Source organism: Oncorhynchus tshawytscha, linkage group LG23, assembly GCF_018296145.1.
Source record: "Oncorhynchus tshawytscha isolate Ot180627B linkage group LG23, Otsh_v2.0, whole genome shotgun sequence".
Classification (NCBI taxonomy): Eukaryota; Metazoa; Chordata; class Actinopteri; order Salmoniformes; family Salmonidae; genus Oncorhynchus; species Oncorhynchus tshawytscha.
Window position 1 is genome coordinate 21,361,844 of NC_056451.1, and position 25,347 is coordinate 21,387,190.

Consider the following 25,347-nt stretch of genomic DNA (forward strand, 5'->3'; position numbering starts at 1 on the left):
GGGTTGTGTTCACGTGAGTCTTAAGAGTTGGAAAATGCCACCACTTTTCCCCTCTGCCCTGCTCCTTAGAGGTACGCACTTGTTCCTTCCTCCTCATAGTTTCTAAATAAATGGTGTACAAAATATAGTGGTCCCTCAAGCCTGCTTACACCAATTCAATGATTTGTAATCCACAAGGGGAACAGGACCAAGTGGGAGGTGTAGGGAATTGGAACTCAAACTACAATAACTGTGAGAGAACACCTAACCCACCTCCTCCCCCAAGACACAAAACCTTAAGGACTGCTGCTGCAATAGGACATATGAAGATGGAAGAGGTACTGAACAGCCTGGCTGACATTCTGCAGCCTCAGCATTCCCCTCATACAGAGCTATGGATGGTGCAGGAAAGAGAGGACAAGAGAGAGGGACCAGAGAGCGAAGGGGTAAATAGAGAGGTAGCAGAGAGAGGGGGGTAACAGAAGGGGCTATGATGCAGGATCACCAACCTCGATGGTCCACTTGCAGTCCAGGGCTGGGGGATAGAAGCTGGGGTAATGGGGAGAGCTGAAGTTCCCCTGAGCATCACTCAGGACTCCTCCACAACTTTTGGCTAAAATGGGGTCATTAGAGTGTTCATCATCTTAACTTAGTGAAATATGGACTGTTTGACTGGTATTGTCGTTGTACATCTTGGTAAGGGGATGACTGTGTGATGTTATCTTACATGTTGTTAGGGGGATGATTGAGTACTCTGCACTGAAGCCGGGCCTCTGGACAGCGCTGTCGGTGATGAGGTTGATGAGCATGATGTTACTGGATGACACCACCTCCAGGGGATTGCTGGGAGGCCTCTGACCACACTTGCTATAGGAGGCGATTCATACAGGGAATTGAGACGTCAATCAATGTCAGGGCTGGGCAACACTGGTCAAGGTGTGAGACTTCAATTCATTCACTGACAGAATGTGGTGCAGGCATGAAAGGCATAAACCATCAGTATACCATCTACACTGTGTTGTTAGAGTGACAGAGTACACTTTTAATAAAACACATTAATCAGAAACCCAAAGAAGCCCATTAAATACATTTGAAATGTCTAAATAACTGATGAGCACCCACACATCAAAAAGCATTAAGTCAACTATTAAAGGGAAGAAAAATAGCCCTACCCGCTCAGACACACACGGCATTTCAAAGTCAAACAGGTATTTTAGCGAAACGCTGCAAGAGCAGCACTACATCTACCTGCAGCAACGTAATGCCATTAGAAACTATTGCATTAAGGCTCTCATAAACCTGGTGTCACCTTGGATAAAGCTGATCGGCTGAGCAGCAATATAAAAATCTTATGCAGTGCCTGGCTACCCGCATTTGTTGGGCGAAGGGTTTGGAACTTGAAATTGCCTGCAGTGTAGCCCCCACTGATTTGCACTCAGGTTGCCACAGTGGGGGAGAGAGAGAGCGAGAGCGAGAGAGACGGACGCCCACAGAGTCCACAACAGACAACCAACCACAATTACACACAGCAGCATGGCTGCTGGGTGGCACCCCTGGTAGATTGGAAAATAGAGGTCCTTCTGAGCCAACTCAATCTCACTGAAGGTCCCCAATGTTAACAATGAAAGACGACGTGCTGGGCTAAATGCACCAGGATCCCAACAAGTGGCTAAAATCACCAATGATGTATTGGGAATGAAGTCCACAGCATTCGCTAGTCTTCAAAACGACCGTTTTCGCCCACGTTTTTCTATTCCCACTGGGGACCTTAGCCAAATACAAAGTGATGTTCCGGTCCCTCTTGGGAATCCTGGAACACTACATGACACACTTGTACTTTCTTTCCTCATTAAGTAAGCATATGTTGGTACTGGTAGTATGCATGTCTTGGTTAGACCCTAAATTAATAAAAGGTTGTAAACAAGTGGGATACACTGAGTGTACAAAACATTATGAACAACATCCTAATATTGAGTTGTACCGCCCACTTTTGCCCACAGATGTTGGCCCATGTTGACTCCAATGCTTCCCACAGTCGTGTCAAGTTGACTGGATGTTCTTTGGGTGGTGGGCCATTCTGGATACACACAAGAAACTGTTGAACGTGAAAAACCCAGCAGCGTTGCAGTTCTTGACACAGTCAAACCCAGTGCGCCTGGCACCAACTACCATACCCCGTTCAAAGGCACTTAAATCTTTTATCCTGTCCATTCACCCACTGAATGACACACAATCCATATTTCACTTTGCTTAAAAATCATTCTTTAACCTGTATGTATCTTGGTAGGATGAAGAATATATTATTTATTGTGCTAAAAGAAAGCAAGTTTGAAGTTGACTTCCTGCTTCCTTTTCCCCCCACTGTTAAAATAACCTTATCGATTGGAAACAAACCCGCATTGTCGCAGCACAACAACCTATCAATTACACTTAGCCTAGACACCAGGTAACCACCTTCGATTGAACAAAGCCAATATGTCTCACACAAATTTGCAATCTTACAATTTAATTCACTTGTCTGTGTATCACTGCTGATATTAAGACGGAGTTTGTCACAGATTTCCTTGGGCTGTGGAGAATAGTGGCATCATGACAAACATTGGCCTGATTCAGCCTCTCTCATCACCATCCCTGTACTAGAGTCTTTGGCTCCATGAAATGCACTAATAAAAACAATCAATGCATTATTCATATTATTTATCTATCTATCATCATCATCACAGTAGTGGTTGTGAGAGCACTCACTGAGTGATGGCCTGGGACTCATCCGGGCTGAGGGAGTCATATATGGACACAAAGTCATCGGAGCAGTCGTCCTCTATGTGAAAGTGGGAGAAGCGGACTGAGATGGCGTTCTGTTCCGGGGCTCTGATCTGCCACTGGCAGCGGGACTGGGCCGGATACTGATCTGGAAAGCCTGGAGACTGGAAGCTCTGAGCTAAAGTGTTAGCCTCCAACCGGAAGAAACACTCATAATCTGACGGGCAGGAAATGAACAGCATAACAGATTACATTAGTAGATGTACAGACATACAGGTACAGTAGCCCAACAAGGCTGTGGGTTTTCCCTGGTCAGCTCACATGCTAAGGAAGAACTTTAGACTCTCTAGTCCCAAAAGTGCAAACGCCAAGACAGATAAGAGCTGTGTGTATGGCATCAATCAAAATGTCATATCATGGTGAGGAGAAATGTACACATCTTATACCACATCTACTACACTGTTCATCATCCAGTGTCATCTGTTGATGCAATGTCAACTCTCATCTGAAATTAAATGTAACATGCGCAAAATCGTTTGAGGATTACGCATCAACACAGAGGGTAAAAAAAAGAGTGAAATAGGCCAACATCCATTTTTATTCAGTAGTCCACTCATGTACTATATAGCCAGGGCTCTCAATCTCTTCATGAATAGAGCAGCAGCAGCATTATGTATCAAGCGGGGCAGGCATTCGTCACAGAATGGCAGCAGCGGGGTGAACATCTAGCGGGCTGGAAAATTACAGCGGCGTGTGATTGAAACGGGAGACAGTGGGTTTACTCACCGGCTCTGGGGTTCCTGGCCATCCTGGGGTCTGTGCCTGGAGAGAAGGGGGGGCAGAAGAGTGGTGGAGTAAGCGGGGGAGGGAGAAGAGGGAGAAGGAGGAGAGAGAAAGGGAAAATGAGAGATAAGGGGGAGGGTTAAGAGAGTGTTACCTTACTGAGAGGCTGATAGAGTTTGATGCACGGGTGTATAATATTTGGGTTGCACTTTTACTGTTCCAATTCTCCGTACACACTGCTGTTGAGAGAGCTGCCGATGGAGTCTTTTTTACACCCCGTCCCATTGCCCCACGGAGCCCAGGGATAAATCTCTGTCTAACCGTCTGACAACCACATCAAACCATATAAACAGAAATCATTTTAAAAGAGAGCAAAACCACTAAGTCATATAGGGTGACCTTTTTGCAATGCAATGTGAAGTAGACAGGAGCTAGAATAATGATAATGGCTAGAGCCAGGCAGCTAAAGGGCAGCCCAGGGGCCAACTACTATAACGTCATTAGAGGACCCAAACTACATAAAGTGTCCAATCACTGATACAATACAAACAGAGTGGCGTCCCTTATACATTCACATTATTTTATTAGGGCATGTCAGAGACATCTAGCTGGCATAGAACAGCCATTAATGCAGAAATCATATCAGATATGAATGCTTATGGAAGATGACAGAGGGGGCATTCTTCAGACAATACATTTATCTTCATTAAACATAACCCTTTAGTTGAGGGGAGGCCAACCCTGCATCTGGAGAGCTACTGGGTGCACAGGCTTTTGATCCAACTCTGTTGCCCCTCATTCAGTTGATCAAGGTCCTGGTGAGCAGCCAATTAATAGAATGAAGGTTTTGGATTTGGGTTGAAGTGGAAGCTTGAAGGACTCAGAGTAACTCTCCAGGTGGGTGGGTCACTGCTTGCTTAGTTTAAACCCTAAGCATCTTAGGGTTTAACCCCTTGCCCCAGAGACTAGACCCCCTGGTTTGGTCTTGACTGGGTTGTACTAACTACTAACTCACGTGAGGCAGTGACTTGGCTGATGTGGAGGCTCTGGCCGGAGCGTTTGCCCTGCTCCCTAATGCCGTTCCACAGCACCTCCAGGACCCGCTCCTCAGAGAACTCTGGCAGTATCTCCAGGTCCGCTGCCGGGATGTCAAACTGGGTCCAGTAATAGGCCAGCACCCCCTCACTGGAGAGAGAGGGGGACTTGAAGGAAGGAGTAGAAGACCAAACTATGCTGACTGAGGCCTTCATTGATCACTCACAGTCATGCACTTCAACATTTCTATTGTGCAGGTTTGACCAAACCTCTCCTCAGGAACAGCTGGTGTTTTGAGTTGCTGCAATGGACGTTCCATTGTCCAAATCACACTTATCCCATAAGCATTTTCAAAGATTCATATTATGTAATAAACAAAGTGATCTCATGACTAGCTTTATGGCCAACTGTACATTACCAACATGCAGAAACTCCACATCCCAGAACACTCTCCTACCTGAAGGCGGTCACCACAGATGTGGTGTAGTACTTGGAGAGGAACTCAACTTGTTTGTAGTTGCTCTTAAGCTGTGAAAAAAGCCAACATAAAAATTAGCATTCACTAGGTAACCTGACAACCCATTTGCTGTTACCATGGCGAAGATATGGAGCCATGACCTCAGAGTTCAGCCGAATCCTCCATATAAGGTTTAATTGATCAAGGTTACCATGGTGTTGGGAGTGCTCCAGGTATTGGCCAGTTCGATACCAAGAAAAGCTTGTCTGCGAGTCTGCAATAAGGCCCCTGAGAACAAGTGTGTATGCTTGCATTCCAACTGCCTGCATGCCATGAATAACAGGGTTTTCATTGGAGATCCCATGGAGGACGAGTGCTTTCAGCTACAGATATGTGAAAGAAATGTAGAAAGAAACTGGATATCTAATCCTAGCATGTGTTGTTACTAATCATGCTGTCTATTCATAGTGTGTGTGTGTGTTAAACTCCAGTTCAGACTGTGAATAAGAACGCATGTAGCAGACATGCAATTATCAGGCTGGTAAATGTTAACTCCAAAAGGTACATTATAATGGCAGTGTAGCTGAACTCACCTCAGCTCCCTGAAACAGACTGAAGAGAATAGTGAACAATCTTCATGTGTATCGATGCTGATAAGACCACATTGAGAACCGAGAAATGGGTTGGAGACCTTTTCAATGGACCACAATGGAGAAAGTCCAGTGGTCTTGCCAGTGGAGCCAATAGTGTGTTGGTTTCTGATTGGCTTTGTTAGTTCAGTTGTATATACTGTAGACCCAATCACCAACATATAATGACACTTTGCTCTACTGCATCTGCAATACATGGCCAGAGGAATAACTGAATGTACCGAGCAGAGCGAATAATGGTGGAGTGTGTTCTGTCACATTAATGCTCATTGAACAGTCATCTAGAATTCCATTCAGACCACCTACCTTATATTGTCACTCATGCAGCCATACATTCTAAAGCAATGCCACACTGACCGGGGGTTTAGCAATAGCAGTTTATCATTGTCATGTTCCCAAGTGGCGATACACACATCTCCATAACTCCAATGAAAGGAAATGTTGTTCGAGGAAATAACAGAGTAACTAAATGATGTTCTCTCTTCCAGTCCACCCACACAAATATGCCTTTAGCAATCTCCTTCCACCAGGAGAAAAACATGCTGTGGCAGATAGCTACAACAAACAAGAGAGAGAAACTGAATCTCAGTCAGTTCTGAACTCTGACACCTGACTTAATACCGTACCTGGCCTAAAGGGTATTGTGGGTGGAGGTTAACTTGGTAGAAGGGTATTGGGCCAGTCATCAACCTATCTATCAAAAGCTCAACTAATTTCAACTTTTGACGCAGGCAGGAAAATGATGGGAAATGACTGAGGTCTGTCTGTCATCTCATCACTTTTGTCTGTCACCATAGAAAAACAATCTCAATCGGTTTTTTTTAACAGAACCTCACAAGGATGTGGTATCTGAGCCTAAACCTGGGTCAAACTCACTATCTCTTCCAGGTCATCTGCCAGCTTTTGGAACTCTGTGCTGGTGGGGTCCTCCAGATTCTGGTTGTAGGGCACGTTGTCCAGTTTCATGTGCCCGCTATACACCCGCTGAGCTGGGACACGCTTCATACTTATGGTGGCCGCCGACTCCCTGCCTTTGACTGAGGGAAAGAGCGTGGGAGAAAGAGCAAGTCATTTAATAAAATTCTACATGCAACACCAATGCCTCCTCATAAACTTCCAGAGATGGTTAATAAAAAGAGAAGAGGGATTTAGGAGAATTAGGAGTTTGTTTATCTTTTGATTATCTCTCTGTAAAAGCCTCTTTGATCAGGCTGTAGAGTGAGCGTGTGTGTGACTGTCAGGATGTTTCGTCTACTCTGCACCGCGCCACTTTACTCCCCTGAATTATTAACACCAACCAAATTAAGGCCTGTCAAACAGGTTATCAATGTCAAATTAAAAACTTCCAAACTTCACACTGAATTTGGATATTTGTAACTCAAGTCTTTCGGGGTAGATTATAAAAAGCTGTTTGCCATTATTTACATTTCAGGTATCAATTTTATATTCAGACATTAGAAGAAACAAACCTCCCAGAATACTCCAGGCCAAACTGAGAGGGTTGGAAATAGCAACATTAGTAGAGTTGGAGTTATTGAGCCACTTTGGGGCATCCTTTGCATTTTCACTTAGACTGAGTGATAGTACCTAGTCTATGATTATTACATGCATTAGTCTCAGACTACATAGCAAAGTTGTACTCACTACCAAAGAGCCAGATGAGGATTCCTGTCACGGCGGCCAAGACAAGCAGAGTGATGAGGACTCCCACTATCACTCCAGTCTTCTTCTTCGATGCCATCTTCTCTTTGTTATCCAGGAAGGTGACCTGCTCATGCCGCCCGTTCTGCCCCTAGGCAGACAGACATAAAAAGAGGGAGATAAGTTCATTACTTACCTACAGTTATATGATGAGATTACTAATACTCAAGACGTAGGAGTACAATAACATATCCAGTGTAGTGTGTGAGTCACCTAACTTGGAGGACATGGAGATTGTTAGGAGATCATAGTGTTCAGTCTCTTCCTAAAATCATCCTGAAACTAAGTGCAAGACAGTAGCTATAGCAACCTCCAGACTCCAGTCTTACCATACGAGTTGAAAGTAATGACAGTGGACTTGTAAAAAGCTACAAAGGAAAAGCCTGTGACATCAACGAAGGCACTAGAAACAAAGTGCCAATTCTACTGTTCCTGGCATCAGAAAGTTCCCATCGTCAACATTCGAACAGTAACAAAAAACTAAATGAAAGCTAAAATTCTGTGGCTCGGCAACTAAAATCAAGAAGCAACCGCAGTTGCATTATCCCGAAGATGAACTGATCCAAATCACTGTTCTCATCAGGAAGGGTTATGTATCACTAGTATAAACTATGCCATACTTCTCATTTCACATTGGAGGCTAAAGCATTTAAAAAGACATGAGCGCAGAGAGACAGAGGGGGAGATGTCCTTGAGGTGCTGCCATGGAAAGTTCAGTGTGTGTCTATCGGTGTAGTAGTCAGATGTGTGGTGTGTGTAGGTCAGCAGGGGAAAGACAGACAATTGCGTTGTTTGTGAAACTGACCGCCATCTTGATCATCACCCTGTATTAGACGTATGGTGAATTGCAAAGACGGCTAACACGGATTCACAATAACGTGTCTGTTTTACATTACTTTTCATGTTTTTGTTTAGCGAGAATCACTGACAAGTTTAAACAGGCTCAGAATGAATCCTGAAGTAAAAACAGGCCCAACCAGTTTAGTGACCCAAGAGCACACACGTTGCACGGCAGAGAAGAATTCCATGGCGCTCTGTATATGCTTCACCTTCATTAAGGAACAGCCAACGGTGAGCAAGTACTTGGTGACATCAACAACAATACTCCCTAGCCACTGCCTCACCATGTCACTAAAACGTCAACAAAACGAAGCAGCTGATTGTGGACTTCAGGAAACAGCAGAGGGAGCACGTCCCTATCCACATCGACGGGACAGCAGCGGAGAAGGTGAAAAGCTTTAAGTTTCTCGGCGTACACATCACTGACAATCTGAAATGGTTCACCCACAGACATTGTGGTGAAGGCGCCACAGCCTCCAAGACCCACAATGTTTTACAGATGCACAATTGAGAGGATCCTGTTGGGCTGTATCACTGCCTGGTACGGCAACTATACCACCCACAACCGCAGGGCTCTCCAGAGGGTGGTGTGGTCTGCACAACGCATCACCGGGGTAAAACTACCTGCCCTCCAGGACACTTACAGCACCTGATGTCACAGGAAGGCCAAAAAGATCATCCAGGACAACAACCACCCGAGCCACTACCTGTTCACCCCGCTATCATCCAGAAAGTGAGGTCAGCGCAGGTGCATCAAAGCTGGGACCGAGAGACTGAAAAACAGCATCTATCTTAAAGGTCATCAGACATCACTAGCTGGCTACCACCCGGTTACTCAGCCCTGTACTTTAGAGGCTGCTGCCCTATATACACAGACATGTAAACACTGGTAACTGTAATAATATTTACATACTGCTTTACTCATTTCATATATATATATATATATATATATATATATATATATGCCAAGGAAGAACTTTAGACTCTCTAGTCCCAAAAGTGCAAACGCCAAGGCAGATAACTTAGTGGAAAAAAGAGCTGTGTGTATGGCATCAATCAAAAAAGATATATATTTTTTTTTTAAAGATTTAAAAAAAGATTATATATATATATATATATACACATATATTTATTTTTTTCACCTTTATTTAACCAGGTAGGCAAGTTGAGAACAAGTTCTCATTTACAATTGCGCCCTGGCCAAGATAAAGCAAAGCAGTTCGACACATACAACGACACAGAGTTACACATGGATAAAACAAACATACAGTCAATAATAGAGTATAAACAAGTCTATATACGATGTGAGCAAATGAGGTGAGAAGGGAGGTAAAGGCAAAAAAAGGCCATGGTGGCAAAATAAATACAATATAGCAAGTAAAACACTGGAATGGTAGTTTTGCAATGGAAAAATGTGCAAAGTAGAAATAAAAATAATGGGGTGCAAAGGAGCAAAATAAATCAATTAAATACAGTAGGGAAGGAGGTAGTTGTTTGGGCTAAATTATAGGTGGCTATGTACAGGTGCAGTAATCTGTGAGCTGCTCTGACAGTTGGTGCTTAAAGCTAGTGAGGGAGATAAGTGTTTCCAGTTTCAGAGATTTTTGTAGTTCGTTCCAGTCATTGGCAGCAGAGAACTGGAAGGAGAGGCGGCCAAAGAAAGAATTGGTTTTGGGGGTGACTAGAGAGATATACCTGCTGGAGCGTGTGCTACAGGTGGGAGATGCTATGGTGACCAGCGAGCTGAGATAAGGGGGACTTTACCTAGCAGGGTCTTGTAGATGACATGAAGCCAGTGGGTTTGGCGACGAGTATGAAGCGAGGGCCAGCCAACGAGCATACAGGTCGCAATGGTGGGTAGTATATGGGGCTTTGGTGACAAAACGGATTGCACTGTGATAGACTGCATCCAATTTGTTGAGTAGGGTATTGGAGGCTATTTTGTAAATGACATCGCCAAAGTCGAGGATTGGTAGGATGGTCAGTTTTACAAGGGTATGTTTGGCAGCATGAGTGAAGGATGCTTTGTTTGCGAAATAGGAAGCCAATTCTAGATTTAATTTTGGATTGGAGATGTTTGATATAGGTCTGGAAGGAGAGTTTACAGTCTAACCAGACACCTAAGTATTTGTAGTTGTCCACGTATTCTAAGTCAGAGCCGTCCAGAGTAGTGATGTTGGACAGGCGGGCAGGTGCAGGTAGCGATCGGTCGAAGAGCATGCATTTAGTTTTACTTGTATTTAAGAGCAATTGGAGGCCACGGAAGGAGAGTTGTATGGCATTGAAGCTTGCCTGGAGGGTTGTTAACACAGTGTCCAAAGAAGGGCCAGAAGTATACAGAATGGTGTCGTCTGCGTAGAGGTGGATCAGAGACTCACCAGCAGCAAGAGCGACCTCATTGATGTATACAGAGAAGAGAGTCGGTCCAAGAATTGAACCCTGTGGCACCCCCATATAGACTGCCAGAGGTCCGGACAGCAGACCCTCCGATTTGACACACTGAACTCTATCAGAGAAGTACTTGGTGAACAAGGCGAGGCAATCATTTGAGAAACCAAGGCTGTTGAGTCTGCCGATGAGGATGTGGTGATTGACAGAGTCGAAAGCCTTGGCCAGATCAATGAATACAGTAATGTTTCTTATCGATGGCGGTTAAGATATCGTTTAGGAACTTGAGCGTGGCTGAGGTGCACCCATGACCAGCTCTGAAACCAGATTGCATAGCAGAGAAGATATGGTGAGACTCGAAATGGTCGGTAATCTGTTGACTTGGCTTTCGAAGACCTTAGAAAGGCATGGTAGGATAGATATAATTCTGTAGCAGTTTGGGTCAAGAGTGTCCCCCCCATTTGAAGAGGGGGATGACCGCAGCTGCTTTCCAATCTTTGGGAATCTCAAACGACACGAAAGAGAGGTTGAACAGGCTAGTAATAGGGGTGGCAACAATTTCGGCAGATAATTTTAGAAAGAAAGGGTCCAGATTGTCTAGCCCGGCTGTTTTGTAGGGGTCCAGATTTTGCAGCTCCTTCAGAACATCAGCTGAACGGATTTGGGAGAAGGAGAAATGGGGAAGGCTTGGGCGAGTTGCTGTGGGTATGTATGCATGTACAGTGCCTTCTGAAAGTATTCAGACCCCTCGACTTTTTCCACATTGTTACATTACTGCCTTATTCTAAAATGGATTTTAAAAATCCTCAGCAGTCTACACACAATCCCTCAAAATGACAAAGCAAGAACATTTTGCAAATCTATTAAACTAAAAAACAGAAATACCTTATTTACATAAGTATTCAGACCCTTTGCTATGAGACTCAAAATTGAGTTCATGTACATCCTGTTTCCATTGATCATCCTTGAGATGTTTCTACCACTTGATTAGAGTCCACCTGTGGTAAATTCTATTGATTGGACAACATTTGGAAAGACACACACCTGACTATATAATGTCCCACAGTTGATACTGCATGTCAGAGCAAAAACCAAGCCTTGAGGTTGAAGGAAGGTAGATGAGGTAGACAGGATTGTGTCGGGGCACAGATCTGGGAAAGGGTACAAAAACATCTCTGCAGCATTGAAGGTCCCTAAGAACACAGTGGCCTCCATCATGGAAGAAGTTAGACACCACCAGGAGTCTTCCTAGAGCTGGCCACCCAGCCAAACTGAGCAATCGGGGGAGAAGGGCTTTGGACAGAGAGGTGACCAAGTACCCGACGGTCACTTTGACAGAGCTCCAGAGTTCCACTGTGGAGATTGGAGAACCTTCCAGAAGGACAACCATCTCTGCTGCACTCCACCAAATCAGGCCTTTATGGTAGAGTGGTCAGAATGAAGCAACTCAGTAAAAGGCACATCACAGCCCGCTTGGTGTTTGCCAAAAGGCACCTAAAGACTCTCAGACCATGAAAAACAAGATTCTCTGGTCTGATGAAACCAAGATTGAAATCTTTGGCCTGAATACCAAGCGTCACATCTGGAGGAAACCTGGCACCATCCCTACGGTGAAGCAAGGTGGTGTCAGCATCATGATGTGGGGATGTTTTTCAGTAGCAGGGACTGAGAGACTAGTCAGGATCGAGGCAAAGATGAAATGAGCAAAGTACAGAGAGATACTTAATAAAAAACCTGCTCCAGAGCGCTCAGGACCTCAGACTGGGGTGAAGGTTCACCTTCCAACAGGACAATGACCCTAAGCACACAGCCAAGACAACACAGGAGTGACTTTGGGACAAGTCTCTGAATGTCCTTGAGTGGCCCAGAACCCAATCGAACATCTCTGGCGAGACCTGAAAATAGCTGTGCAGCAACAACAACGCCCCCCCCCCCTCCAAACTTGACAGAGCTTGAGAGGATCTGCAGAGAAGAATGGGAGAAACTCCAAGGCTGTAATCACTGCCAAAGGTGAATCAAGAAAAAAACTGAGTTAAGGATCTGAATATTTATGTAAATGTGTTGGGTATTGATTGATGTGGGAAAAAAACTATTTAATACATTTTAGAATGAGGCTGTATCCTAACCAAATGCGTAAAAAGTCTAGGGGTCTGACTACTTTCCGAAGGCACTGTGTATACATTATTCTATTCTCCTGTATTTTAGTCAATGCCACACTGACATTGCTCGTACTAATATTTATATATATTTTTAAAAATTCCATTCTTTTACTTTTAGATGTCTTTGTGTTGTTATATGTTACTGCACTGTTGGAGTTAGGAACACAAGCATTAACAACTGTTCAATATGTGACCATTAAAATTTGAATTGATGTCATATTGACTTATGTGCATATAGTGACTCTCCATATCACAGCCCTCTCCCTACAGTACGATGGGTAAGTTCAGGGCTACCTGGGGCATAGGCTAAGATCTGTGTGCCCTCTGGGTCCAGGGTGTGTCCGAGTCCTCTTGCACACGCAGACGACAGAGAGCGATTACAGAGTAGATAGTAATCACCGCACACAATTGCATCTGCGCCCGTGGCCCAGTGTGGAGAAAGACCCGATCCACCATTAGGGACAGGAAAATCGCTTCGGTATTAAATCAATTTGTCAGAAGTGCCGCCCCTTAAGATGGGGGCTCAATTACACTGGTCTAGATGATAACTCATCGCAATTAAAGGCCATTCTTACGATGCTCGGCTCTCACACATGCCTCCTAAATGGGTATTTCTAACAGCAATCATGGTCTGGAATTAAGGGAATCATTAGGGATGGGGTCAGTGAGCGCTCGGGGTCGCTCTCTCCATCAGTCACCCTGATCACAGCCTAATAAAACCATTACATGCTTTTCGTCATATCCCGTCTCCATCTCTCTGCCCCCAAACAAAAATACTACTCCCTCCAGTTAGATCCATTTGTAAACTGTGCTGGTTGTCTTTCCAACTACAGGCCTCAGTAGTGTCCTATGATTACACAGGAAATGGTGTTGAATGCAGTGGGCACATACAAACAGAACAGAAGAAAACAAATCAAAAACACTGCAAAAGCCTCACACAGTATTACACCACAAAAAGTCAAATACAGAGGCTTCGGAAAGTATTCACACCCCCGAACTTATTCCACATTGTTGTGTTACTGCTTGATTTCAACATTGACTACATACATTTGTCTGACCCATCTACACACAAGACCCCATAATGACAACATGATTTTCAAAATGTTTTCAAATTTATGAAAACGAAAAACAAATATTGAATTTATAAAAGTATTCAAACCCCTGAGTCAATACATATTAGAATCCCCTTTGGCAGCAGTTACAGCTGTGAGTCTTTCAAAATTGCTTGTTGAACACTGAACATTGCTAGACAAACATTTAAGTCTTGCCATAGTTAACTTAAATCTGCTTGAAAATCTAACTCGGCCACTCACCCATAACACGACACAGTCACCACTATGTTTGAAAATCTGGCGAGTGGTACTCAGTAATGTGTTGTATTGGATTTGCCCCAAACATAGCACTTTGTATTCAGTACAAAAACTGAATTGCTTTGCAACATTTTTTGCAGTATTACTTTAGTGCCTTGTTGCAAACAGGATGCATGTTTAGGAATAATTTTATTCTGTACAGGCTTCATTCTTTTCAGTCATTTAGGTTAGTATTGTGGAGTAACTACAATGTTGATCCATCCCCAGTTGTTTCCTATCACAGCAATTAAACTCTGTAACTGTTTTAAAGTCACCATTGGCCTCATGGTGAAATCCCTGAGCCGTTTCCTCCCTCTCCGGCAACTGAGTTAGGAAGGACGCCTGTATATTTGTAGGGAATGGGTGTTTATACAGCATTCAAAGTGTAATTAATAACTTCACCATGGTCAAAGGGATATTCAATGTATGTTTTTTTCTCCCCATCTACCAATAGGTGGCCTTCTTTGCGAGGCATTGGAAAGCCTCCCTGGTCTTTGTGGTTGAATTTCAAATTCACTGCTCGACCTTACAATTATCTGTATGTGTGAGGTACAGAAATTAAGTAGTCATTCAAAAATCATGTTAAACACTATTGCACAGAGTGAATCCATGCAATTTGTGACTTGTTCAGCAAATTTGAATTCAAATCGTTATTGGTCACATACACACAGTTAGCAGATGTTATTGCGAGTGTAGCGAAATGCTTGTACTTCTAGTTCTGACAGTACAGCAATGTCTAAAAAGTAATATCTAACAATTCCACAACAAATGCCTAATACACACAAATCTAAGTAAAGGAATGGAATAAGAATATATAAATATATGGATGAGCAATGACAGAGCACCATAGGCTAAGATGCATTGGATAGTATAGAATACAGTATATACATATGAGATGAGTAATGCAAGATATGAAAACATTAGTAAAGTGGCATTATTAAAGTGACTAGTGTTCCATTTATTAAAGTGGCCAATGATTTAAAGTCCGTACGTAGTCAGCAGTTGCTCTGTGCTAGTGATGGCTGTTTAACAGTCTGACGGCTTTGAGATAGAAGCTGTTTTTCAGGCTCTCGGTCCCAGCTTTGTGGCACCTGTACTGACCTCGCCTTCTGGATGGTAGCGGGGTGAACAGGCAGTGGCTCGGGTGGTTGATGTCCTTGATGATCTTTTTGGCCTTCCTGTGGCATCGGATGCTGTAGGTGTCCTGGAGGGCAGGTAGTTTTCCCCTGGTGATGCGTTGTGCAGACCGCACCACCCTCTGGAGAGCCCTGCGGTTGTGGGCGCTGCAGTTGCCGTACCAGGCAGTGATACAGCCCGACAGGATGCTCACAATTGTGGATCTGTAAAAGTTTGTGAGGTTTTTAGGTGGCAAGCCAAATTTCTTCAGCCTCCTGAGGTTGAAGAGGCTGTTGTGCCTTCTTCACCACACTGTCTGTGTGGATGGACCATTTCAGTTTGTCAATGATGTGTACGCCGAGGAACTTAAAACTTTGGTTGGGGGTTGCTCCCTCTGCTGTTTCCTGAAGTCCAGGATCATCTCCTTTGTTTTGCTGACGTTGAGTGTGAGGTTATTTTCCTGACACCACAATCCGGGAGCACTCACCTCCTCCCTGTAGGCTGTCTCATTGTTATTGGTAATCAAGTCTACTACTGTTGTGTCATCTGCAAACTTGATGATTGAGTTGGAGGAGTGCATAGTCACGCAGTCATGGGTGAACAGTGAGTACAGGAGGGGGCTGAGCACACACCCTTGTGGGACCCAGTGTTGAGGATCAGCGAAGTGGAGAGGTTTCCTACCTTCACAACCTGGGGACGGCCCGCCAAAGTCCAGGACCCAATTGCACAGGGCGGGGGTTGAGACCCAAGGCTTCAAGCTTAATGATGAGCTTGGAGGGTACTATGGTGTTGAATGCTGAGCTGTAGTCAATGAACAGAATTCTTACATAGGTATTCCTCTTGTCCAGATGGGATAAGGCAGTGTGCAGTGTGATGGCGATTGCATCGTCTGTGGACCTATTGGGGCGGTAAGCCAATTGAACTGTGTCTAGGGTGACAGGTAAGGTGGAAGTCATATTCCTAAACTTTAGGTTTGCGTCAACAAAGGAGTTGAATACCTATTGACTCAGGACACTCCAGCTTTTAATTTCTTATTTATTAGTAAACATTTCTAAAAACATAATTCTACATTGTGAATAGGCCAGTGACAAAAAAATCTAAGTGTAATCCATTTTAAATTCATGCTGTAAAACTATTTTTCTTTTTGAAAAACTCAAAGAGTGTGAATACTTTCTGAAGGCCCGGTACGTGACCACTACAAGCACGAGGGGACATCTGGAGAGCTAATGGCATTAACTAAACAATAAGGTATAGTAGAACTGCTAGGCATACAGTAAGGTAGCAGCATATTAGTCAAACCAGTTAGACTGATGGGTAATGAGGTGTTCTGTACTGAGAGGTGTGGTCCAGAGAAATAGCTAACAATGACAATCTCCTTTTCACACACAACCGTTTGTAATGTAAACATACATATATGCATCCTCTGTGTTTTTCATATTGTATAGTACACATACAAGATGTGGCTTTCGAGAGTGGGAATGAAAGTTAAACCAAATCAATGAGTAGTCTGATTCGGCCTACACAATATAACTAAGCAGAGCAACTGCGCTTTAGACAGGCATTCCATCTGTTTAAACATTAACCAGGACTCTGAATGGTTGTTATTTAAACCCTCAATCATTATCTATGTAGCACCTTTCCAATGTCAGCTCCACCAGAACTTTAGAAACCTGTTGGTATCTCAGCCTAAAACTACATGACAAATACATTGTGAGAAAGTGAGGAGCGCGAGATCTGAAATGACTTAAATAGATCACTTCATTTGTGAATTTCATGAAAGTGTAATGCATTTGTGAAATCATATTTTATGTAAATTTCACATCAAAATGACTACACTAACCTTCTCAGGCTAGTAACATTAACTTAAATTGAAAATGTAGTGTTCTTATAAAGTCATGATATAGCTATGCTTGTTTATGATAATGGGCATCCTAATAGTCCCCGTTATTATGTTATGGAACTTTGACCATATAATAACCCAGAACATTAGATTACAGATAAGTGGTAGAAAATGGTCATGACAAGTGTCAGGTTATTTTGTTCTAGTACAATAACATCACCACATTGTGATGAGTTAGTGTGAATTCTCTCTCCCTGGACACCATGTGGAACTGACCTGAAGATGTTACTAGGTGACTGGGTTAATTTAATAACCAACCTGCTCTACTGGTCATGTGTGAGAGACTACAGTAGGCAGGGTTAACGGGCTATTCCACAGGACAGTCAAGAGATAAGACCGCAGACTGTCGGAGACTCCCTTGTTGAATTCCTACCTGGGTGTCCCCGTACTGCTCACTTCTACTCTGACCCACACCTTTCACTCTGATCTGACCGAAACAGCCACATTCTTCTATAATCACACCCCACTGCGGACACTGATCCAGTCTGGAAAAGAACCGGTCACACTGACCTCACCTGACCCTCAGCTCAATCTTGGGATCCTAAGATCAGAATATTGCTGTTGTGCCCTTACATTTGGGGATCCACCTTGTTTATGGATGTAACGCATCTCCACATGTACAAATAGATCTTCTGTGAACAATACGCATTACTGGCCAGAACAGAGTTGGTGGTGGTTATGTTTCTAGAAAACCTTTCTTCAAGTGTAATTTAAAACGGGCAATCTGCAGTTCAAACAATAACAAAGTGGGTACCCTGCCACTGTTATTGTAAAAAGCTGAGGTATGAGGCAGGAGAAAAATAACCACTCTCAAATCCATTATATCAACATTTTAGATTGAACCATGTTAAGACTATACAGTGTTTGTTTACGTTTACAAACAATAGCACTAAAACAAGCTTATATTTGGGGCTCTGATGGGTACAACAGTTGAACTGAGCTCATAAGGCATTTCTAAGTTATATTCTTCCAGAATTATTGGGTGTACAATGAGTACACCTTCCTCATCATTCCGACATCATTCCCCGATACTAAGGTGGATAACATAGAGTGCCTTCAGAAAGTATTCATAACCCTTGACTTATTCCAAATTGTGTTGTGTTACACTCTGAATTCAAAACGGAGTACATTTATTAAAAAATGAATTCAATACCCCATAATGACAAAGTTAGTGCTGTGTCAGGAAAATAACCTCACTCAATGTAAAAAAAAAAAACAGTGATGGTAGTGGTCTTCAGGAAAGAGCAGAGGGAGAACCCCCAAACCATATTAATGGGATAGCAGTGGAGAAGGTGGAAAGTTAAGTTCCTCGGCGTATACATCACTGACAAAGTGAAATGGTCCACCCACACAGACAGAGTGGTGAAGGCGCAACAGCGCCTCTTCAACCTCAGGAGGCAGAAGGAATTTCGCTTGTCACCTAAAACACTCAAACTTTTACAGATGCACAATCGAGAGCATCCTGTCGGGCTGTACCACCGCCTGGTACGGAAACTGCTCCGCCCACAACCGCAAGGCTCTCCAGAGGGTAGTGCGGTCTGGCCAAAGCATCACCGGGACAAACTACCTGCCCTCCAGGACACCTACAGCACCGGATGTTATAGGAAGGCCAATAAGACCATCAAGGACAACAACCACCCGAGCCACTGCCGGTTTATCCCCGCTACCATCCCGAAGGCAAAGTCAGTACATGTGAATCAAAGGTGGGACCAAGAGACTGAAAAACAGCTTCTATGTCAAGGCCATCAGACTTTAACAGCCATCACTAACATAGAGTGGCTGCTGCCAACATATATATAGTGGGGCAAAAAATTATTTAGTCAGCCACCAATTGTGCAAGTTCTCCCACTTAAAAAGATGAGAAAGGCCTGTAATTTTCATCATAGGTACACTTCAACTATGACAGACAAAATGAGAAGAAAAAAATCCAGAAAATCACATTGTAGGATTTTTAATGAATTTATTTGCAAATTATGGTGGAAAATAAGTATTTGGTCAATAACAAAGTTTATCTCAATACTTTGTTATATACCCTTTGTTGTCAATGACACAGGTGAAGACTTACAGAAAATGTTTGACAAGGTTTTCACACACTGTTGCTGGTATTTTGGCCCATTCCTCAATGCAGATCTCCTCTAGAGCAGTGATGATTTGGGGCTGTTGCTGGGCAACACGGACTTTCAACTCCCTCCCTCCCCAGCAGGGACATGAAATTAGTTTGTGATCACTGAACACTGCAGGTATATGAAATCAATATGGCCGCCCTGACCAGTGAGGGAGAGATCGAGTACACAGAGCTGACATATTAATTAGAGTGATGTGACTTATACCATGAATTGATACCTTTACACTTGTCATGTGTCTCTCTTATCAAAGTGTTTACGGTCTTTAAATTAACATAAGGTTGGAGAAATATCCAGACAGTCAAGATGGGGAGGGTCGCTGCTTAACTAGTCTACAGGTGTTTCATTCATGCTATCTAGGGCTCATCTGGGAAAACAGATGTAATTCTCAATGTGACTTCCCTGATTAAATAAAGGATATTTTAAAATAACATATCCTATCCTGTGTTTCTTCCTCCCACACAATTTTTAGTGAGAAAGCAACGTACTTCCTGGAAGTGTTTACTTGTGGTATGTCGTCACTAAAAGTCAATTGGAGTAAGTTTGCCTATATGGCGGAGTTTGACAGGTGGACCTTACAGAAACATGGTGGTGACTGGAATTAAACGCTATACATTTGTCTGTGAAATAGAATTTCAAATGAAGTTTCTCACAACAACACAACTGTGAAAATGCAAAAGTGACAGCAATGGCGCATGCGCGACTTGGTTACATCGTTGTTCCGACATTTCTAATTTGTTTGGTTTACACAACATTTCCACAAAAACAAAACTTACCTCGTATTCAAATCTTGCGGAATTCATGTTCTTCAATTACTTCAGCGTTAAATCCAGTTGGTAGAAAGTTCTATCAAACAAAACGATTTAGACACTTGAACGAATGCACGGGACTATAGTCCTCCCTCCCTGGGGTCCAAGAAGTTTCAAATCAAGGGAGATTCATTCAAATGTTGATCAAAAGTAGCAACGGTCCCTTTGGTAAATTTCTTCAATGACTCAAATCCTGTGGTTAAAAGGTGTGAAAACGTAATGGTTGTCGTGGCTGAGGTCTTTGTTTCAGTCAACAATTGTACACCTTGAAACTGACCCTTTCCATCCACACCCACGACATTTAGCCACGCCCCCACCCGGTGCAGCCTTGTAAAATGGCCAGAACGCCAGGTGAGATCAGGAAGTTGCGATTTTACAGAACATTTAAATTAGAAGTAGTTTGTGTAAACAGGTGCGGTTCTGTTATATCAGCTCTATATGTACGTAGGCTAAAAACATATATATCTTCTCGATAGCAACGTTTTATAACAAATAGGTCTTCATAACGCTGAGAAAAATATTGTGTAGCAGTAGAAAAATCGCCAATACAGTATTGAAGTGACTGAAGACACTGATAGCCCTCACGTAGAGAACGAGGCCATTAGCTTACCTTGTGTGCCACCTATTGACCAAATACAGTATTTGGATTGGAATGTTTTTATCTTTCGTATGATGAATGACTGGGTCCATTGCTGAATGATTGGGCCAGGATATATTTTTTGGACCCGTCCATACTTACAACGTAAAACACACTGCAATTCAATCAAACACGTACTACGGAAAAACACCAACGTTTCGTGCAATTTTTAAATCGGCCTGTGATCAATTACATCATTGTGAATTGGAAGGTTATTGTGTTTTTAGGGTGCGTTCTTCTTATTCTTCTTTGATGAGGTTTAACGGCGGTTGCCATCCAATAAATATTGCATTACCGTCACCTACTAGACTGGAGTATAACTCCCTTATACGTTGCTAAAAAATAATAAAATAAAAACAATACCCTACCTAAAAAATAAAATAAATACCATACTCCACTATTTAAATCTATTTAGTCCTACTTCAGGCCAACAGCCTGAAAGGGTGGGACACCCCCACTTAACACACCATGTAACTCTTCCGAAGTCAAATCTCCCAATCCCAACTCGGACATTTCAAAGTTGCCTAGTTCCGACTAGCACATGAACGCAGCCTCTTTCACAACTGCTGTAACTGAATTCGTGACGCATATTATGAAACGCTTAGGCAGTTTCATAGATCGACCATTTTCTATCCACTGCCTGCACTTCCCATTCATATCCATTGGGTGTCTCCCTCTACCAAATCAAACCGCAGTTAATCTAAAAATGTTGGCGCTTTGAGGAAAGTCCATGGTACAATACAAGCTCGTAGATGGGCGTTGAGAGCCAGGCTGCAGCCACATAATGGTCTGGACTGCGATTGGAGAGAGCAAGTGCGCACGGACGCAGACGCAGGAGATATCGGAGGCAGGCACCGAACAGAACAGAGCTCATCATAGTATCTGATTTAACTGTATTTGGGAATCAATTCAGATTATAAAGAAAAAACGTTCCAATTGAGAAACGGAAGAAGGAGTGAAAATGGGACATACAGTGTTACCCATTTTGATGGCCGTATTGTCCCATTGCATGTGGGGAAATGTCGAGGTAAGCCCCAATAGTAGTATCTTTCATTTCTATGATAAACACATTGTTGCTTTATATTTGTTGTATAAACATGCGTTTTGCTCGAAGTGGTGTTGTAAATGTTCATATCTATATCACTCATGTCATGAATATCAATTCGTATCCTTTTTGCTGACGCGCACCGTTATCTCGGACAGATTTAATTAGCAAATGAATGCGCACACACTGTCAGATGATAAATGACACGTCAACAAGAAGGAACGCTCAGTAACCTACCTACGCAGAATAAATGCTATTGTCCAATTAGCAAATTTGTATTATTGAAATACAGAAGATATCTGTAGACATTTGGTCATGCCAACCAAGTATTCAAGCCAATACATTTATTTTGTATTAGGCTATTGTATGTCAGCCTCTCCCCATGGTTTTAGTGAGCAGGAGAGAGAGACCATCTGGGATCTACCCTTGATAAACAAAGAGATAAATGTACTGAACGTCTTCATAGCCTGGGGTGGGGTCATTGTTTTTTGTTGGTTTTTATTCTGGTCTAATTGAAAAAAAAATGAAGAATGCAACGCAACATCTAATTTGTTAGTATCATATCAGTAGGACATAGACTGGTATATGCTATTATATGCCTGCAAGTCTATCGAAATAATACACAATCAAGTGCTGTTTGAACATCACAGAGCCATGAATGTAATGGTGGCCTTAAACCATCAGTATAGAAGGTAAGGGGGCTGTAGAGGAGCCCCACTGGCTGCCTGCTTGCTTTGTCATCATACCCATGCTAGGAATGCTGAATGAGAGAACGCAGTAGGCCTTTCCCGGCTGCCTACAGAGAGAGAGTAGCATCACACCTGCTATTTTAATGAAAATGTTCAGTCTTTTCCAGGCTATGTCTTGAATCTGGGACTTGCATCGGATGCATAAGATTTATCTGCAGTGGAGGCCTGTGCTTGAACCTTTATTGCGCCACTGTGAATCCAGGGGAAAGAGAGAGAAATTCTGTATTGATTGTGAAATGTGGTGCTTTTCATTTTACACCCTTGTTTCTTTTTTTAATGAGTGCAAATGATCTTTCTGTAAGCCTACACCTTAGCCTCCTGCTTTGATATGGGGTCATCTTTGATCTACGTTTGATCCGACTACATGTTGTATAGCAGGATGTAGAATGAACTAAGACAGGCCTGAGCCACTACTAATCTCCATCTTGTCACTGCACTGAATGAAGAAAAAAAATGCAAATGGCTGTTCTCAGGTCAGCTCAGCAGGCTCTATCTCACCATGCTTCATGTGTTGTAGATAAGAGTCTCTGACAGACAGACTGTTCTGGGGCCAGATCAATGTAATGACCAGGCAGCCATCAGTCACTCTGCCCTCCCACCATACTGCTATCACTGACAGCAGACTTTAATGAGATCTACCACTGCATAGCACTGCACTCTCCAGACTATGACTCTTCCATTTCCCCCATGGATCACTAGAATAGACCCAATTATTTTAGTTTCCCAACTCAAAATCATGACGTTTGAATTGTTAGTACCTTGCTGTGTTACTTGAATGGGGTAATTTATTTTTTATTCTACTGTTTTACCTTTTTATATAATGGCTCGTGTATCTCAAAGTGCTAACACTTAGACATAACATTTAACCTTGTCCACAGAGGATCAAATCACTCCCTAGGCTAATTGGGAAACCATAGCACATGTGCAGAATTTTCTCACATCTGGCTATTCCATATAGAACACCTGTGAAGGTCTAGACTCCAGACTGATATGTGCCATCATGGGCCCTTTCAGCCTGTGCCACCCACCACCGAGCTGTGCCAATGCGTCAGAGGTGACTTCCAGGGACCACTAGACCCAGACGCCCCCTTCACCCAGCCCCCAGACGCCTTCAGCCCCACAGCTAATGAGGGAGGCCAGGCTCCCTGTGGGGGATCTGGAGTGGAGGGGAGGTATAAAATGGCAGAAGGGCGTGCTGGGTGGAAAGCAGGGGAGAGTGGGGCGTGAGCAGTGACTCATGGAGCCTCAGCTGGAGTACAGTGCAGGTCAAGCTTACTTCCCACCTGGGAATAGAAGTGTGAGTTGTTCCCTCTCTTTGTTACTGTTGCATTGTAAGGGCGTAGGTAGACTAGAGGAACTAGTCTTAGAACTAGCTCACATGCATAATCTGTCACTCTATCTATCTACACATCGATCTTTCTATCTATTTATTGTATCTATTCATATACTGTCTACCAACTGTACATTATGCCCTTGGAAGGTATTAGAAATCCCAATCTCCAGTCAGTAGAAAGCATGTAATCATCATAGTGGGGTGTGTAAGGATTCATTCTGAAGATGTTAAGAGGATTATCATGTGTATTTATTAACCATCGGCGCTGGTTGCTCACAGTGCGTTTTATTAGCCATAAACCTGTTCCTTTCATTGTGGAATTATTCCACTGCTGTAAGAGCATTACTGGGATTACTGCTGTATGCTGAGGAACCATGCTTAGGTTTACAAAAGGAGACCCGCAGATATGTGAAGGTTTACAGTCCAGATTACAGTTTGAAGAGGGCTGGCTTGTTGGCTTAACACCCTGGTATTAGCTGTGTTAAAGATGGTTCTTGAATTTTGCCACCATTTCCGTGGTAAACGTTGAAATTGGGCAATTTTGCGTTGCTACGGCCTGATCTTTTCCACTTAATGCATTGCTGGTAGATGGCACTACTCTATTTTTTTATAGTCTAATAATGCCTTTGTAAATGTGATGGAGGCAAACTGTTGTCTGTATCATGTAATGGCTTTAGGGTGCAGTACAAATGGTGTTTGTTTACAGAGAACGAAATGTAAGAGAACGAAGGCATTAGAGTTTCAAAGCACAAGGGCAAAGTCAACATTTACCTATCTGAAACACAACCATTATGCAATGTGTACTTCTGCTCTCTGTCCTTGTTCTCCATTTTGATTGCTATTCACATACTGTGTATGATGTTCTTACTGTGTATTGTGTTAAAAGCAGGGAACAGTGCATTGTAGAATACATTTTCTTCACTTCAGTGTCCATGAAGCTGACACAGTAGCGTGACACTCCTAGCATGATACTTTGACAGTTTATCTATACTGTCCTATGTGCCTTAACCGCAGCCATCATCTTTAACCAATCAGAGTATCAAGGACAATGCTGAATTTTCAAAATGTTGCTTTACCCACCTGTGTTTTGTCTCTGGCCCAACCCTGGATTGCTGTTGCTATGTATTGGCCATTGAGAGGCTTTGAAGTCACCTGTCTGCCATATTGGCACTCCCCAGTAGGAGCAGTCCTCCATAAGAATCAATGGAATTATACAGTATTTCAATACAATTTTCAAGGACAAAATTACATGTATTTTTGTTGTTGTAGTGGGGACAGTAACATCATTTTTTTTAAAGTACTTTAAGGATTTGTTTTAATACATTTTTATTTGAAATGTTTTATGTTTAGCTCACAATCTAATTTAAAAGTATGCATTAGGGTGTCTCCATCAAGGTGTCTGTAGACATTAAAAAATGCATTTCTATATCTTCAAAATATTTTTATAATGGTGGGGGAGTGCCATGATGGAGGCACGGTGGTGTCAACACAGCACCCCTATCAGTCATATAGTGTATGCATGTATATGTGTGTG

General features: G+C 42.9%; 2 protein-coding genes across 3 annotated transcripts in view; one reads left to right on the forward strand and one right to left on the reverse strand.

Moving 5' to 3' along the window:
* zmp:0000001114 (suppressor of tumorigenicity 14 protein homolog) overlaps positions 1 to 20,368 on the reverse strand; it is a 29,769-nt gene extending 9,401 nt beyond the window's left edge. Inside the window, exons 1-10 of the mRNA XM_024385470.2 lie at positions 20,209 to 20,368; positions 20,017 to 20,063; positions 7,309 to 7,456; positions 6,541 to 6,701; positions 5,015 to 5,085; positions 4,538 to 4,707; positions 3,526 to 3,561; positions 2,725 to 2,956; positions 707 to 846; positions 489 to 592 (exon numbers count right to left, since the gene is read on the reverse strand). Of these exons, the coding sequence (XP_024241238.1) occupies positions 489 to 592; positions 707 to 846; positions 2,725 to 2,956; positions 3,526 to 3,561; positions 4,538 to 4,707; positions 5,015 to 5,085; positions 6,541 to 6,701; positions 7,309 to 7,456; positions 20,017 to 20,043 (1,089 nt within the window). The 5' untranslated portion in view covers positions 20,044 to 20,063; positions 20,209 to 20,368. The remainder of the gene's footprint in view (positions 1 to 488; positions 593 to 706; positions 847 to 2,724; positions 2,957 to 3,525; positions 3,562 to 4,537; positions 4,708 to 5,014; positions 5,086 to 6,540; positions 6,702 to 7,308; positions 7,457 to 20,016; positions 20,064 to 20,208) is intronic.
* Positions 20,369 to 21,462: 1,094 nt separating this feature from the next.
* LOC112246977 (amyloid-like protein 1) overlaps positions 21,463 to 25,347 on the forward strand; it is a 54,910-nt gene continuing 51,025 nt past the window's right edge. The window contains exon 1 of one of the 2 annotated variants that reach the window (XM_042304875.1): positions 21,463 to 21,713. In XM_042304875.1, coding sequence (XP_042160809.1) covers positions 21,648 to 21,713 — 66 coding nt within the window. In that variant the 5' untranslated portion in view covers positions 21,463 to 21,647. The remainder of the gene's footprint in view (positions 21,714 to 25,347) is intronic. The other variant, XM_042304874.1, reaches the window with a different exon arrangement.